Source organism: Dermacentor andersoni, chromosome 2, assembly GCF_023375885.2.
Source record: "Dermacentor andersoni chromosome 2, qqDerAnde1_hic_scaffold, whole genome shotgun sequence".
Classification (NCBI taxonomy): domain Eukaryota; kingdom Metazoa; phylum Arthropoda; class Arachnida; order Ixodida; family Ixodidae; genus Dermacentor; species Dermacentor andersoni.
The window spans coordinates 241,704,210-241,719,997 of record NC_092815.1 but is presented as its reverse complement, the minus strand read 5'-3'; the positions used below and the strand labels follow the sequence as shown (position 1 = coordinate 241,719,997).

The 15,788-nt window shown below is 46.9% G+C and overlaps 1 protein-coding gene across 3 annotated transcripts in view; it reads left to right on the top strand.

Annotated features, from left to right (window-relative positions):
• Nucleotides 1–15,788, top strand: part of LOC126539883 (protein-lysine N-trimethyltransferase SMYD5-like) — an 80,506-nt gene that overhangs the window by 43,069 nt on the left and 21,649 nt on the right. For all 3 annotated transcript variants that reach the window (XM_055075679.2, XM_050186696.3, XM_055075678.2), the window contains exons 7-9: nt 392–448; nt 3,381–3,475; nt 10,796–10,866. In XM_055075679.2, the coding sequence (XP_054931654.1) occupies nt 392–448; nt 3,381–3,475; nt 10,796–10,866 (223 nt within the window). The remainder of the gene's footprint in view (nt 1–391; nt 449–3,380; nt 3,476–10,795; nt 10,867–15,788) is intronic.

Genomic DNA, 15,788 nt, shown 5'->3' with positions numbered 1-15,788 from the left:
GTGGTAGCTCGCGCAGTTGATGATACAGACAATTCTGAAAACTGAGAGCGCCGCAGTCATGAGGGCTCAAACCAGTGACCATACCAACCAATGCAAGAAGGGTTAGGGACCCTCTTCCATCATAGACAACTGTTTCAAGAAGGAAGGGAGTTAACCAAGGGGCCCAATTTTCACACAGCAACTTCCATGGCACTGCATTCATATAGAGCTAGTTAACACGTACTTGAAGAAAAGAGCGCTACGAAGACGCGGACTAAAAGAGGAACATGTGCGACGGACAAGGCGCTCTTTTGGTCCACGTCTTCGTAGCGCTCTTTTCTTCAAGTATGCAAAACCAACTCGCCCACATCAAGCTTCTGCTGTTAGTTAACACATGCCTTTTTTTTTTCAGAGTCGGGTGCATTCCTGAACAACGAAGGTGTTGGGCTCTTCCCTCTTCAAAGCCTGTGTGAGTTTCGGTCATGTTTAAATGCTTCCAGCTCATCAGTGTTGTTTTTGGTACTGTGGTATTGAAACTGTAGGTTTCTATTTGCTGAAAGCTGAAACCAGCACTGAGATTTAGCTTTATATTGCTATTTGCCTTCAGTATTGGAATCAGAAACTGTGGTTGTGCCGAGAAAAACTGATGGGAGCAAGTACACTGGAATCTTGTTGATACAGTTTTCAAGGGGCCGCGGAAAGAAAAAAACTTGACAACCGGGAAACATAACAGTGGCGAAGGCCGCAAATTGCCACACCACCATCAGAAACAGCGCCAAATGGCTGCTAGTAGAGTATTTACACGTCTCGGCACTCATACTCTGACCAAAGATGGCGCATGCATGTATACTAATTAGGGGACATGTACTATGTTCCGTGGCCTTTACACGCTTAATATGTTTCGCCACAATATCTTGCACATGCTTTACCACAGAACACAGCTGTACTGTGGCGAAGCTGACTTCAAGAAATTGACAACTACACTGAGACACGCTTATTAGGACTGCGACTGTGTACTTCCGGCATTTAAGGGTGAGGCCAAAAGCAGGACTTGACAGGCTTAACCACAAGTATGCAGCGTCACATTAATTTTTTGTGCAATGCTATTTTATTGAAAAGCAAGTTCAGTAAGAGTACCAGTTAAAAAAAATTGCTAACCAGTTTGTGTTAAACTATTTCCAGAGCTTCCAGCTGTTATATATATATATATATATATATATATATATATACATACATACATACACATACATACAGTCGAAACCACTTATAACGATACCGGTTCTAACAATATATCGGTTACAACAGTGAGAAGCTGCTGTATCGTCAACTTTTGTATGTTTTTCATGGTGAAATAACTCGCTTACTACAATGCCCCAATGCCGCATTATTGGTTATAACAATGCAGTTTGGCTGCTGGGTGTCCGAGCCGAAAGGTAGTAAAATGCGAAATCCTTGAAAAGAAAAAAGAAAACGAGAAATTCGAGCTGCTCCACGATGGGCCGCTGCTCCAACAGCCGCTGCTCGCTCATTTTCTAGCCATCTCTGCGCACCTCTCTCCCATCGCCCTTCCCCCCCTCTGAACACGAATGTGCTCCGTGCACAGCTCGGCTGCACCCACAGTTAAAGCCGCCCCACCTTCCGAAACACGAATGGACCACGCCAACTGCGCTGCTTGCAGGTTGCTCGCATGTTGCTCGCCTACTCCTCATTCAGCGCAGTTGTGCGAACAGCTTAATCGCTCTCGTTGGTCTTCGTTGTTTGCGTCTAAATCATTCCTGGCCACACGGTTTCTCGCCGCTGAAACGGAAGATGGCTGATCCGCCCGCTGATCATTGGCAGCGCACGATGTTGCTGGTGAAAAGAAAACACACTGCTGTAGATTTGGAAACTAAGTGAGGCAATCGTCACGACCGTACTTGCATCAGATAGTTACGGCAGCGATGACGCTGTAGGGCAGGCTGCCCGATCAGGCGATCGTCGCGAACGTGCTTGCATCAGATAGCGACGGCGACGACGACAGCGATGACGCGGTAGGGCAGGCTGCCTCAATGTTGACCTTACAGGAGGTCCGGCAGATGATTCAGTCGCTCCGGGGCTTCATTTTCACGACGAACCTTCCGCTGCACTACATGGAGCACCTGGATGCCTTAGAGAAGGATGTCGGCAAGCTACGTGTAAAGCATGCAAGGCTGAGGGACATAGGATTTTCTCATGCAAGCCAGTGAGAAGTACGTGTCCAGATGCTTGTGGCGATCTCACCTCAGCACTTCTTCCGGATTTCCCAAGCTGACAGGCTGCCGTGGCAGCATTCTTGCAATTTTTAAATGGCCCCTTTTGGGACCACCAAAGCGATGCCTTGGTGGTGCTCGCATATCGCTTGCCACCCGTGACACCTCTTTGCAGTTGTTGTAGCAGTGCCATTCTTTAACGCCGACAGCCGCGGCTTGTTACACGCGATCGGAGCACCCAGGAAGCACTTAAACGAGTGAACACAGGCAGCAGCCGGATGGAGGAAGGTGGTGCAGAGGGGTGCTGGCCTCCCCACCATTATGGTCTTTTCATAACAGCTCAGCCATCCACCTATTTTGATTTTTTCATGCAACCCAGTTATAATAATTATCGGTCATAACAATGGAATTTTTGTGGCAACAGAATATTGTTATAAGTGGGTTCGACTGGGTCTATATATATATATATATATATATATATATATATATATATATATACATACATATATTAAAAATAGTTGGTTGTCCTATCCTTGAGTGCCGTGCTTCATGGCAAGGTGACGAATTTTGCTGTATCCCTGCCGCTGTATGCCACAACTTTGTAGCAAATTACACATTCCAGGGTTCCCTTCAGTTTCTATAAATCCATATTAAGGACGACTGTTGGAGTAAGCTCTTTCCTATGATATTCTGCTCGTGTTGAACTACAAGTTCTGTTGCTGCCACAGGCAAAGTTGAAGCACTTGCCCTAACTGCACCCAGTGTGCTCCTTGGTGTATTCTTTTATGTGGGTTTTAATATAGTGAAAATTCAAAATAGAATGTAATAACAATATTTTCTAAAATACACTTTTGAGTATTGAATCAAGTAACCAAATATTTGGTCATTTCTAAACAAAGTTAAATATAAAGCTTGTGTGAAGTTCTTTAGGCAAAAAGAAGAAGGTCCATTTGCATCATTTGATGCGTGTAATGCCATTAGGAAATAGAAGTCTGACCTAGTGAGGAGCTTGTAAATGAGAAACAACTGAAAGGAGATTGTATTTGGCACATTATCACAACGACAGGAATCAAACACAGGAAGAGCACATCACCAGATGCACATAGAGTGTTGCGTTCATCGAACAAGCTAGGCGTAATGTCTCAAATGTATTTTTTTGTTTCTTTTTGTCAGGCTCTCACAGCTGTATTCCCAATGCTGAGTCATCGTTCCCCCACAACAACTACGTCCTCAGCTTGGTGGCCCTTCGTGACATCCAACCAGGAGAGGTATGGCTACCTTTGCAATCTCATGTAAAACACAGCATGAAAAATAGGACAAGGGAGTGGACACAGATGCACCACTGACTACCAACTGCTGTACCTATTGCCCTGAAGGCAATATATGCATGAGGAAATCAATAAAATTGACTGAACAACGACACTCTAAGAGATGCGAAAGACTACGGTAGAACCTCGTTGATAGAATCCTGTTACGTATGATTTCCCGGCACCAATGTTCACGATCGAGAACACAAAGGAATGTCCCAATACAGTTATGCTTCTTTTTTACCAGTTCATACATTCCCAGAGAACACAATCTCTCGGCAGCAACATTCAATGCATCGCCAAACTGCAATGTTATGGTACATTTTCCACTTACTAGGTCCCATGTAAGCAGGAAAAGGTAAGAAGGCACGTGCAATCGAGAACAGTACATAGTCATCTGCCACAGCAGCTTCCCTGCAGTACTCACCTGTTTATCTCACGTGAAGACACCACTGCGCACTCAGCTTCCTATTCTGGTACCGGCAAATCTCCTCCCGGATCATCGCACGCCGCATTCACAGCTGTCGCCACCAACGCTATTGCGATAAGCATCTCCACCTATTAGCTCCAAAGCACATGTGACTTAGTGCTGTTGGAAGCATACTGCATGCTTTTAACAGGCGATAACTGAAATGTGCCGCTGTTCTCTGCTGCAGGCAGCATGAAGTGAGCATCATGCTTCTCTCAGCTGGCATCGTATTCCGGTGTCACCCACAAGCTCGATTTCGTTTCGGTTTCGCAAAGGAAAACAATGTTCCGTTGAATGACACCGTACGGTCGCTCGGATGCTACCAACTCTGCGTGCATCAGCATCTTGTGACGCAGTGATTCGCACGGAGTGGACTCGTCAAAACTTTCCGCCAAAATGCTCCAGCCGAAAAAGCTGCTGACTCGGGCTGAACGAGGAGAGCAAACGTAAGCTTACCGAAGCCACAAAAACAACAGTGCTCATCTCAGGCTGCTTGGTCCCCGCCAGCTTTGGACTTCAGTAGGTACTATAAATAAAATAAAAATTAAAAAACTTCTTGCCCTTTGGATCTGCTCAGCGCGCATAAGTACCACTGACTGCGGCATGACTGTATTACTTGCTGGGCTCAAGCAGTGCTTGCATGAAGTCGTCCTCGGCCTCGACTTCCTATCTGCCCATTCTATCTTTACTGATTATGAAACTGGTGTACCGTATAGTGCGGAATATAGGTCGAGGTTTTTTCAAAAAACTATTACTAAAAGGTCACCCCTCGACTTATATACCGGCCCTTGGAACAACATCAATAGTCATCTGGCAACATGTAGGAGCGCAGACCTTTCGGCATCCACATCGTTATCGCCTCCTTGGTGACCGACGCAGCCCAACGTTAACGCGGCCTACGCAGTTGGACCGACGCCATCTTCCCTTTTTGTGCAGCGATCGTTCTTGGCGTTGCTAATTTCCCGACAACCCGCAAAATGAGTACGAGTACTCGACGTCAGTTCACCGTGGCGTTTAAAAAGAAAGTAATCGAATATGATGAAATGCATCGGAACATGTCTGCCCAGTGGCAATTTGGCATCTCGGAAAAAAGCGTCCGGTACTGGTGAACGCAGAAAGTCAAGCTGTCTGCCTGCAACGCGTGGAAGACGTCCTTTCGCAGGCGCCGCACGGTGCTCCCAGAGCTCGAAGACAAGGTGGCGGATTTCGTCCGCGAGCATCGTGCCAGATCTTTGGCAGTGACAGCGGAACTCATCCGCATGAAAGCTATTGAGATCACCCGAGAATCCGGACTGCCCAAGGAACAATTCAAGGGCTCCATTTATTGGGTTCATCGCTTCATGCGATGCAAGGTATTCACACTTCGATGGCGCACATCAATCAGCCAGAAGCTGCAAGAGGCATACGAGGACAAGCTGGTCAAATTCTAGCGCTATGTTATCCGTCTCCGGCAGCAGCATGGCTACATGTTGGGACAGATGGGCAACGCTGATGAAACGCCGGTGTGGTTCGACATGCCGTCGCCCGCCACAGTGTGCGAACGCGGCGCAATAGAAGTCAAGCTTCTTTCTATGGGGAACGAGCATTCACGCTTCATGGTGATGCTCGCGTGTACTGCAGAAGGCGGAAAGCTGCCCCCATACATAATCTTCAAGAGGAAGACGCTGCTGAAAGAGTCTTTCCCGCGGGATGTTGTCGTTCGCGTGAATGAAAAGGGCTATACGGACGAGGCCCTCATGCTCAATTGGATTAAGACCGTCTGGAATCGCCGACCCGGCGCACTCCTGCGGTGTCCGAGCATGCTCGTCTTGGATGCCTTTCGCGGGCACTTGATCGCAGGTGTGAAGCAGGCACTCCGCGACGGGAGGACGGAACTCGCCGTCATTCCAGGAGGCATGACGTCAACACTTCAGCCACTGGACGTTGTGCTCAACAAGCCCTTTAAAGACCGTGTCCGTGAACAATATAATCAGTGGATGGCCGGCGACAACCCGACGACCCCAACCGGCCGGCTGTGCAGGCTGCCTCTCGCCACTGTGGCCACATGGGTGTCGCAGGCTTGGCGCTCGCTGCCCGACGATATGGTGGTGCGGGCATTCAAGAAGTGTTGCATTAGCAACTCCTTGGACGGCACCGAGGATGACATGTTGTGGGATGCAGCCAGCGAAAAGCAGTCGTCTTCGGACGAGAGTTCAGACAGCTCAGACAAATGAGCAGGTGACGAGTCTGGCGGCACCACTAAATAAAACAAAGTTTGGTGCCTTATAATTTTTATGTTGACTTCTTTGCTTCAAAGTAAGGGGGTCGACCTATATTCCGCCTCGACCTATATTCCGCATTATACGGTACTCTGACACTCTGGGCCACATAAACTGCATCTGTGCTCCATTGATTAATCTCGACTGCCACCTGAAGCTGTTAAGCATGTCAGTTTGACATCCTCTGCTTCTATACTCAATGGTGATTACACCTTCACTCTAACTGTAGGTGTTCTATTAGGCTGGAGTATCACCACTCTCCGACAGCCTCCTCACTGTGACTGACAACGAAGTGTCCCTGCCCATCTTGAACTTCAGCTCATGTGCACAAATGATCCTGGCCAGCCTCTCTTCTATATATGAGTGCGCAGTTTCTGAATTTGCTGTTGATGATTAATTCATTGCTGCAGCCTCCACGTCATGCAGTTCATCTAGTGACAGTTTGGACAAGATGATTACGTGTAACCTCCTCCTAGGTGACGCCCAGTCCCTTGGAATCACTGGCCACTGGCACCTATGCGTCGACTACCGTCACTTGAGAAAAGTTGCATAGAAGGTCGTCTACCTTCTGCTGCCGATTGATTATGCCATCAGCTCTCTCCATAAGTCTACCTACCTCTCATGCATCATCATCCACACAAGATAGATACTGGCTGATTTTTGCTGAAACCCTTACTGCAAAAGGACCACATTTTCCAGTTGAGTTATGCCTTTTGGCTTGGTTAGTGCCCCAGCCACATCGAAAAAGATGGTCAACTCTCTCTTTCATTGCTAAAAATGACCCAGATGCCTTTGTTGTCTAGATGTTCTTATTTTTTTCTTTTACATTTATTTGAGAGGCACTTGAACCACCTGCCACCTGTTATTGGTGTTTCCTGCTGAGCTAGCCTACCTTCGAACTCCTCAAATCAGCATTCTTGGTCACCTTGTATGTGCTTCTCGTGTCCAATCTGACCAGGACAACATTTGTGCATGAAAGATTTCCCTTTGCTGCATTTAGCCAAAGACATCCAGAGTCTTGGACTATGTTCCGATGTTCTGTCAAGAGTTTTGCTGTTGTTACCCATCCTTTAAGCATCTTATTTTCATGGAGTCCTGGACTAGACGCTTTTTTGCACATTTGCCGTGTTGCTCATCACCCCACTCACCTTGGCGTATTTAGACCTTTTTGGCGTCACTGTAGTTCAAACTTATACCTATTGATGCTGTCCTTGCCAAATGGCAACAAGGACAAGAGCATCTCATTGCCTGCGGCAGTCGCCTCCTCTTACCGTTAGAGTGCAGGTCCCAAATGTTCTCAATCACTGGATGCAGCTCCCTTAATCCACTTTGGACAGTCACGAAATTTTTGCCATATTTGTTAGCCTGCACCTTTTGTTCACACGGACCCTCATGCCACAGTGTAAAATAGACAGGAGCGCCGACACTCTTATCTAGCAATGCATTTGGTGCAACTAATGGCCCAGTGATTAAAGGTGCCCAGTATTGCACCGCGCTCTCTGCCTCCACTCACCTCCTCTCTTCTTCGTGGCTTTTCAATGCACTTTCCTCTTCTTCCTCTCCTAGCTCTTGGCACCAAATGTGCATGTTGTGCAGCGTTCAAGTTGAAAAACAAACGTGTTGAGAACCCTAGCAGCTAAAAAAATATTAGGTGGCCAAATGGCCTGCTTTTGTTATTGCCATTGCTTGAAGCAGTATTGGTGCCTTTTTCAGCTGCTACTGCGAACAGTAAACATACAGTAGGCTTATTTACAAGAGTGGAAAGGGCTTGTGTCGCCGAAGTACCCCATCACAGTTCTGCTAGCGACGATAAAGGCAATAACAGTGCGCTGTTTTGGTGGAGCAGCAGTGACATTATTGGCTTTGATGGTGCTCGTGGTGACAAAGTTAAGTAGAAAGCAATATGAAATGCTTGGTACATCGGTGCCAGTCTGCTTATTCTGCTGCCAGTAGCATCACTTGAATAAAATGGCAGTTGTTTTAAGCAAAGGTCCAGGATAAAGCAAAAGTGTGCTCATATTCCTGGAGGCCTGTGGTGTACTCTCACTAATTTCAGAGCGCCAGTCGCCAGAATAAGTGGTGTTGTGCATGGCAAACACACATGGAAGCTTTAATTGTAGCTCAACATGTTAGCCTGGTTGCATGGCTCGCATCATGTATAGCATGCCAGCTGAACCATGCCATTACACAGGTGGAAGCATGCCACGAGTTTCAGTTCAGAGCTCAGGCAAGATACGCAAACACGCACAAGTAAGCAAAGCCATATCAGATTTTTTCTCAGAGTGATAGAGTATTATGAATGCTGGCAAATGCGAGGCAATTGTTTATTGCTTTTCATTTCAGTTTATTACTACCAAATTTAACTTCAGTAAAGGTATTAGGGGCGAGCTCCACCACTGGAAAAGCTGGCGCTATCGTCGGCGTGACAGGGCATGAGGGATCACTTGGACACGGCAGCCACGTTGGCTGTTTCGGAAGCGCCGAAGCGAGCTGAAAACGAAAGTTTAAAGTCCCACCTGCGCCGCGGTTCTGAATAAACGGTGAGGCTTTACCGCCTTGGGTGTCTGCTTCACAACATCTGAAAGTACTATAATAGGTATTGGCTGCCTTTGGAGGCGTGAAGCATGGTAGGCTACTGGTCAGTGCCGCAGTGCCGGACGTACGCAATGGAGCTCGGTATCAGCCTTATTCACACGTAGCCACAGGGCAAGGAGCTGCATGAAGCTTGGCTGGCGAAACTTAGAACTGGCTGACAGCCATCGGCTACAACTCGGGTATGCAGCAAGCACAGTTGCGAGGAATATTTCTGCTACGGCACCGGGACTGCGCGATGTTCAGTGAGTAGCAGAAAGCGCGTACTGAGACGCTCGCACGCGCTTGCTGCCCGGCTAATGTCATGACGCTTTATTAGGTCTATGAACTTGTTGATACTAGAATCTGGCAAGTTCACTAGAATGGAAAGGGAGCGGTAAGAAGCGCATTAAAAAAAGGCATGGCATATGGTCATGTTTGTGTTATGAATTAACGCACTGGAGTACGAAAAAGAAGCACAGGGAAATCGCACGCTGAGAACACCTATAAACATACGGTGCGACGCAACTTGAGAAATAATATTCAAATATCCGAGAATTTAGAAGACAAAAAAAGATTGAATCATCACGACGGCACATCACAGTCACCGTAGGTGTCGAAGTCTCAATAACGAAATTATTTTTGAACAGTTCTGATAGCGTCCACGCAACAATGGTTGCTAGTGTACTGTAAAATGCTCATATGCTGCGGCCTAAGGCTCACGGCACGGAGCGAGAACGCGCTCACAGTGAAAGCAAAACATTGTGCGCGGACATGCATGCAGACGCGCAGTCGGTCGCTACGAACCCGTGTGATCGCTGCATTTAGGCTTCATGTTGTTATGCCCCATTTGGTTATACAGACAGCCCACTATAAGAACACATTTCACTTAGTTTACTCTCAGCGTGTGCCTACCTTTCACGCAAGAAGCCGGTTTGGGAGACTCCATCACAGCGACCGTGCACAGGTCACTGTACGTACTATTTGGTAAAGAGAAAGCGTCTGTAAACGATTCTGTGTTTTCAGTTTGCCCAAGATTGTTATACCAACACTAAAAACTTCCCTCGTTTTGAGAGTACCTACATAAATGTCCAGGAGGGTTGCCACGGGGTGTTTTTATTGAGCGCCGTAAGCGAGACCTATGAGGAGCACGCCGCGTGATCCCTCATACTACGCAAGGGAGGCGCTTCCGACAGATAGCGACTCCGTAACTCCTTGCCGCCAATACTAATGTGCAAAATGTGATTAGCAGCTGCTACCAGGACACTGGCACTTACTGCGGTAAATTTTCATCCATTTAAAAGCAACAAAATATCCTACGAACTTTGGTAGGTGACAAGTGGACACAGCAGTATACAGTGCCATGCAGGCAACAGTGAAAACATGCCCATGATTCTACGAGCGATTAGTCAATCAAAATAAAACACTCTTTGCATTGCTACATGCCTTGCCACGCATGGGGTGGTGGGCGACGTAGTGCAACGCAGCTCTTAGTGCTAGTAAGGAGTTTTCGTGCCATGTACGAGTTGAGCCACAAAGCAGCTGGCTCGCCAGGACACCAGTTGGAATGCCTCATCAGGCGAGTTGGTGCTCATGTTCATCTTGCTCTGTGCCCCATGCACTGTGTTGGCTGTCATCCTTCAAAGAACCGGCTGGTTGGCTTGGATGCTGGTCCTTAAGGCCTCAAGGATATAGCTTCCTTGATCTCCTTTACAAGTCTGGTGGCATGCATCAGGATGCTATGCGACTATCGCATCATCCTGTGGACCCTCCCCACTCCTTTACGCACAATTTCGAGACCTGTGTCTTTACCACCTCTGACTTTAGTGAAATATGCAATAAACAGCTCAGTAATGCAAATTAATAATTCATCAATTTAATTGGGTGTTGCAACTTTCCCCATCAATTTTTTAAAATATTGTCTTTAGCAAGCAACTCCATGTTCCCTTGATTGCAATAATAGAATCACACTATCGTGTGCAGGAGATCACCGTTTCCTACCTGGATGAATGCAGCTTGAATAGGAGCCGTCACAGTCGAGCCAAGCTTCTCAGGTGAGCACTTAACGCTGTACAGGCATGCATCAGATGTACCTTTTTTTTGTAATGACAGGAGGAGGGAGAACTTGTTTCTGCGTTGAACATTTGCGTGCAATGCTGCCATCACTGAAGTACCTTAATTGGAAGTCAGCATTAATCGTGTGTCACTAAGTTGTAAGACAGTTTTCTTATATATACCATATTTTTTCGTATCTAGGCCAATCATCATCATCATCATCAGCCTAGTTACGCCCACTGCAGGGCAAAGGCCTCTCCCATACTTCTCCAACTACCCCGGTCATGTACTAATTGTGGCCATGTTGTCCCTGCAAACGTCTTAATGTCATCCGCCCACCTAACTTTCTGCCGCCCCCTACTACGCTTTCCTTCCCTTAGAATCCAGTCCGTAACCCTTAATGACCATCGGTTATCTTCCCTCCTCATTACATGTCCGGCCCATGCCCATTTCTTTTTCTTGACTTCAACTAAGATGTCATTTACCCGCGTTTGTTCCCTCACCCAATCTGCTCTTTTCTTATCCCTTAACGTTACACCTATCATTCTTCTTTCCATGGCTCGTTGCGTAGTCCTCAATTTCAGCAGAACCCTTTTCGTAAGCCTCCAGGTTTCTGCCCCATAGGTGAGTACTGGTAAGACACAGCTGTTATACACTTTCCTCTTGAGGGATAGTGGCAACCTGCTGTTCATGATTTGAGAATGCCTGCCAAACGCACCCCAGCCCATTCTTATTCTTCTGGTTATTTCAGTCTCATGATCCGAATCCGTGGTCACTACCTGCCCTAAGTAGATGTATTCCCTTACCACTTCCAGTGCCTCGCTACCTATCGTAAACTGCTGTTCTCTTCCGAGACTGTTAAACATTACTTTAGTTTTCTGTAGATTAATTTTCAGACCCACCCTTCTGCTTTGCCTCTCTAGGTCAGTGAGCATGCATTGCAATTGGTCTCCTGAGTTACTAAGCAAGGCAATATCATCAGCGAATCGCAAGTTGCTAAGGTATTCTCCATTAACTTTTATCCCCAATTCTTCCCACTCCAGGTCTCTGAATACCTCCTGTAAACACGCTGTGAATAGCATTGGAGATATCGTATCTCCCTGTCTGACGCCTTTCCTTATTGGGATTTTGTTGCTTTCTTTGTGGAGGATTACGGTGGCTGTGGAACCGCTATAGATAGCTTCCAGTACCTTTACATATAGCTCATCTACACCCTGATTCCGTAGTGCCTCCATGACTGCTGAGGTTTCGACTGAATCAAATGCTTTTTCGTAATCAATGAAGGCTATATATAAGGGTTGGTTATATTCCGCACATTTCTCTATCACCTGATTGATAGTGTGAACATGGTCTATTGTTGAGTAGCTCTTACGGAATCCTGCCTGGTCCTTTGGTTGACAGAAGTCTAAGGTATTCCTGATTCTATTTGCGATTACCTTAGTAAATACTTTGTAGGCAACGGACAGTAAGCTGATCGGTGTATAATTTTTCAAGTCTTTGGCGTCCCCTTTCTTATGGATTAGGATTATGTTAGCGTTCTTCCAAGATTCCGGTACGTTCGAGGTCATGAGGCATTGTGTATATAGGGCGGCCAACCTTTCTAGGACAGTGTTCCCACCATCCTTCAACAAATCTGCTGTTACCTGATCCTCCCCAGCTGCCTTCCCCCATTGCATAGCTCCCAAGGCGTTCTTTACCTCTTCCGGTGTTACTTGTGGGATTTCAAGTTCCTATAGACTATTCTCTCTCACCTTATCGTCGTGGGTGTTTCTGGTACTGTATAAATCTCTATAAAACTTTTCAGCCACTTGAACTATCTCATCCATATTAGTAACGATATTGCCGGCTTTGTCTCTTAACGCACACATCTGATTCTTGCCTATTCCTAGTTTCTTCTTTACTCCTTTTAGGCTTCCTCCGTTTCTGAGAGCCTGTTCAATTCTATCCATATTATAGTTCCTTATGTCTGCTGTCTTACGCTTGTTGATTAACTTAGAAAGTTCTGCCAGTTCTATTCTAGCTGTAGGGTTAGGGGCTTTCATACATTGGCGTTTCTTGATCAGATCTTTTTTTTTTTTTTTTGCGCACTCCTTAATGATGCCCATAAGATTGTCGTTCATTGCGTCAACACTATGGTCCTCTTCCTGGGTTAAAGAGGAATACCTGTTCTGTAGCTTGATCCGGAATTCCTCTAGTTTCCCTCTTACCGCTAACTCATTGATTGGCTTCTTATGTACCAGTTTCTTCCGTTCCCTCCTCAAGTCAAGGCTAATTCGAGTTCGTACCATCCTATGGTCACTGCAGCGCACCTTGCCGAGCACGTCTACATCTTGTATGATGCCAGGGTTCGCGCAAAGTATGAAGTCGATTTCATTTCGAGTCTCACCATTCGGGCTCCTCCACGTCCACCCTGGCATTGAAATCGCCCATCAGTATACTGTATTTTGTTTTGACTTTACCCATCGCCGATTCTACGTCTTCATAGAAGCTTTCGACTTCCTGGTCATCATGACTAGATGTAGGGGCGTAGACCTGTACAACCTTCATTTTGTACCTCTTATTAAGTTTCACAACAAGACATGCCACCCTCTCGTTAATGCTATACAATTCCTGTATGTTACCAGCTATGTTCTTATTAATCAGGAATCCGACTCCTAGTTCTCGTCTCTCTGCTAAGCCCCGGTAGCACAAGACGTGCCCGCTTTTTAGCACTGTATATGCTTCTTTTGGCCTCCTAACTTCACTGAGCCCTATTATATCCCATTTACTGCCCTCTTATTTCTCCAAAAGCACTGCTAGACTCGCCTCACTAGATAACGTTCTAACGTTAAACGTTGCCAGGTTCATATTCCAATGGCGGCCTGTCCGGAGCCAGGCATTCTTAGCACCCTCTGCAGCGTCGCAGGTCTGACCGCCGCCGTGGTCAGTTGCTTCGCAGCTGCTGGGGACTGACGGCCGGGGTTTGATTGTTGTGTTCATATAGGAGGTTGTGGCCAAGTAATGCATCAGGGCGGCCAATCCTGCTCTGGTGAGAGAGTGCGTTACCGGTTCTGGTCACCGGGATCAGGCCGCACTCCAGGCCTGTTTGTGCAATTTTCTCAACACACGGTTTTTTCTTCTGGTATTTTCCGGTGGAGAATTGTGCGGCCCGGGATTTGAATCACGGTCCTCTTGCACGGGAGGCGGATACTGTACCGTCCCCGCAGGAGTGAAATTTAAAAATAAATTGTGGGATTTTACGTGACAAAACCACTTTCTGATTATGAGGCACGCCGTAGTGGAGGACTCCGGAAATTTCGACCACCTGGGGTTCTTTAACGTGCACCTAAATCTAAGTACAGGGGTGTTTTCGCATTTCGCCCCCATCGAAATGCGGCCGCCGTGGCCGGGATCCGATCCCGCGACCTCGTGCTCAGCAGTCTAACACCATAGCCACTGAGTAACCACGGCGGGTTCCGCAGGAGTTGTACGCCTCATTTAATATACAGTGGTGCCCTACTTGATCAGTCAAGGTGGACCAATCTGAGCTCGGTTATACCGCACGGATGGCACTCGGCTAGAGAACCTGGTGTTTATGACCTGCACATGTGAGGCCATACATATTTGAAGATATATATCTTTCTTTTTTTTATTTTAGGAGGGTTCCCGTACAGTGATAAAATAAAGGAAAAGACATTAAAAGAAAGAAAAAAAAAGAAAGAAAAAGGGGCGAAAAAAAGAACATAACAGGTGATTTGAACTCGTGACCCTTCGATGTTGCCCGGAAAGATAGCTCAGTCGGTTTTTTTGTTGGGCCCCAGGCTACTTTCAAGCGCCACAGCTCCTGCTCCGAGCCTCACACTTACGTGGAAAGGGACTGCCCGAGGAGAAGAGCGAACTCGAGCGGCTTTAGAGACAAGGAAAACTGCCTTAAAATATTTAGACTTGAGGGAAAGCTTCGTTAACACACTATAACACGGCAATCAGAACTCGAATACGACGAGAGAAATTATTGAGACGTGGAAAATTTCCTTGAAATAAATATGGTTTGCCAGACAAATGCTTGTAAGTATTGAACCTCTTAAAAGATGAGGGGAAATTTGCGCTCACCGAGAGGGCATCGTCCGTACGAGACCACCACCAGGCACCTTACTGAGACGTGGAGAGGTTTGCGGCCGGAACAGAGCCTCCCGTCCCCGCCGGCCAAGAGGGGGAAACGCGCTTTCCGATCGCTCAAGGTTGCGCGGACATAGTATAACTCTAGCGTCTAGGAGAAGCTTAACCAGGTGCAATGGCGGCACGCATAGTGTGGGAAGCTAGCCGCCAGAATAACAATCTCAAGGACTGCTGCTGACGAGGGCGAAATACCTTCGTGTAATTTTAATAACCATAATAGGACTACTTTCGAAAGAAAAAAAAGGAAACGGCCCAGAGGGCTATACTACGAGAGCTATGACTGATAGTTTTCTATATATATATATATATTCATCTCATCTATGGGATCGCATGCGCGCGCTGTTGCTTTGTCTCTGCGTACCCGCCGTGGTTGCTCAGTGGCTATGGTGTTGGGCTGCTGAGCACGAGGTCGCGGGATCGAATCCCGGCCTCGGCGGCCGCATTTCGATGGGGGCGAAATGCGAAAACACCCGTGTACTTAGATTTAGGTGCACGTTAAAGAACCCCAGGTGGTCGAAATTTCCGGAGTCCTCCACTACGGCGTGCCTCATAATCAGAAAGTGGTTTTGGCACGTAAAACCCCATAATTTAATTTTTAATTTTTTGTCTCTGCGTGTAGTAGTTAAGAGAGCCAGTTTAAGGCCGGAGAAGAAGGAAGGAAGGAAAGGAAAGTCTCTGAAGCAAAATTTCAGCGCCGTGGTTTTAAAGCGCACCCGTGGTAGAGAAACGGAAGGCGATATAAGCGTGTGTAGCCATGATACGCACA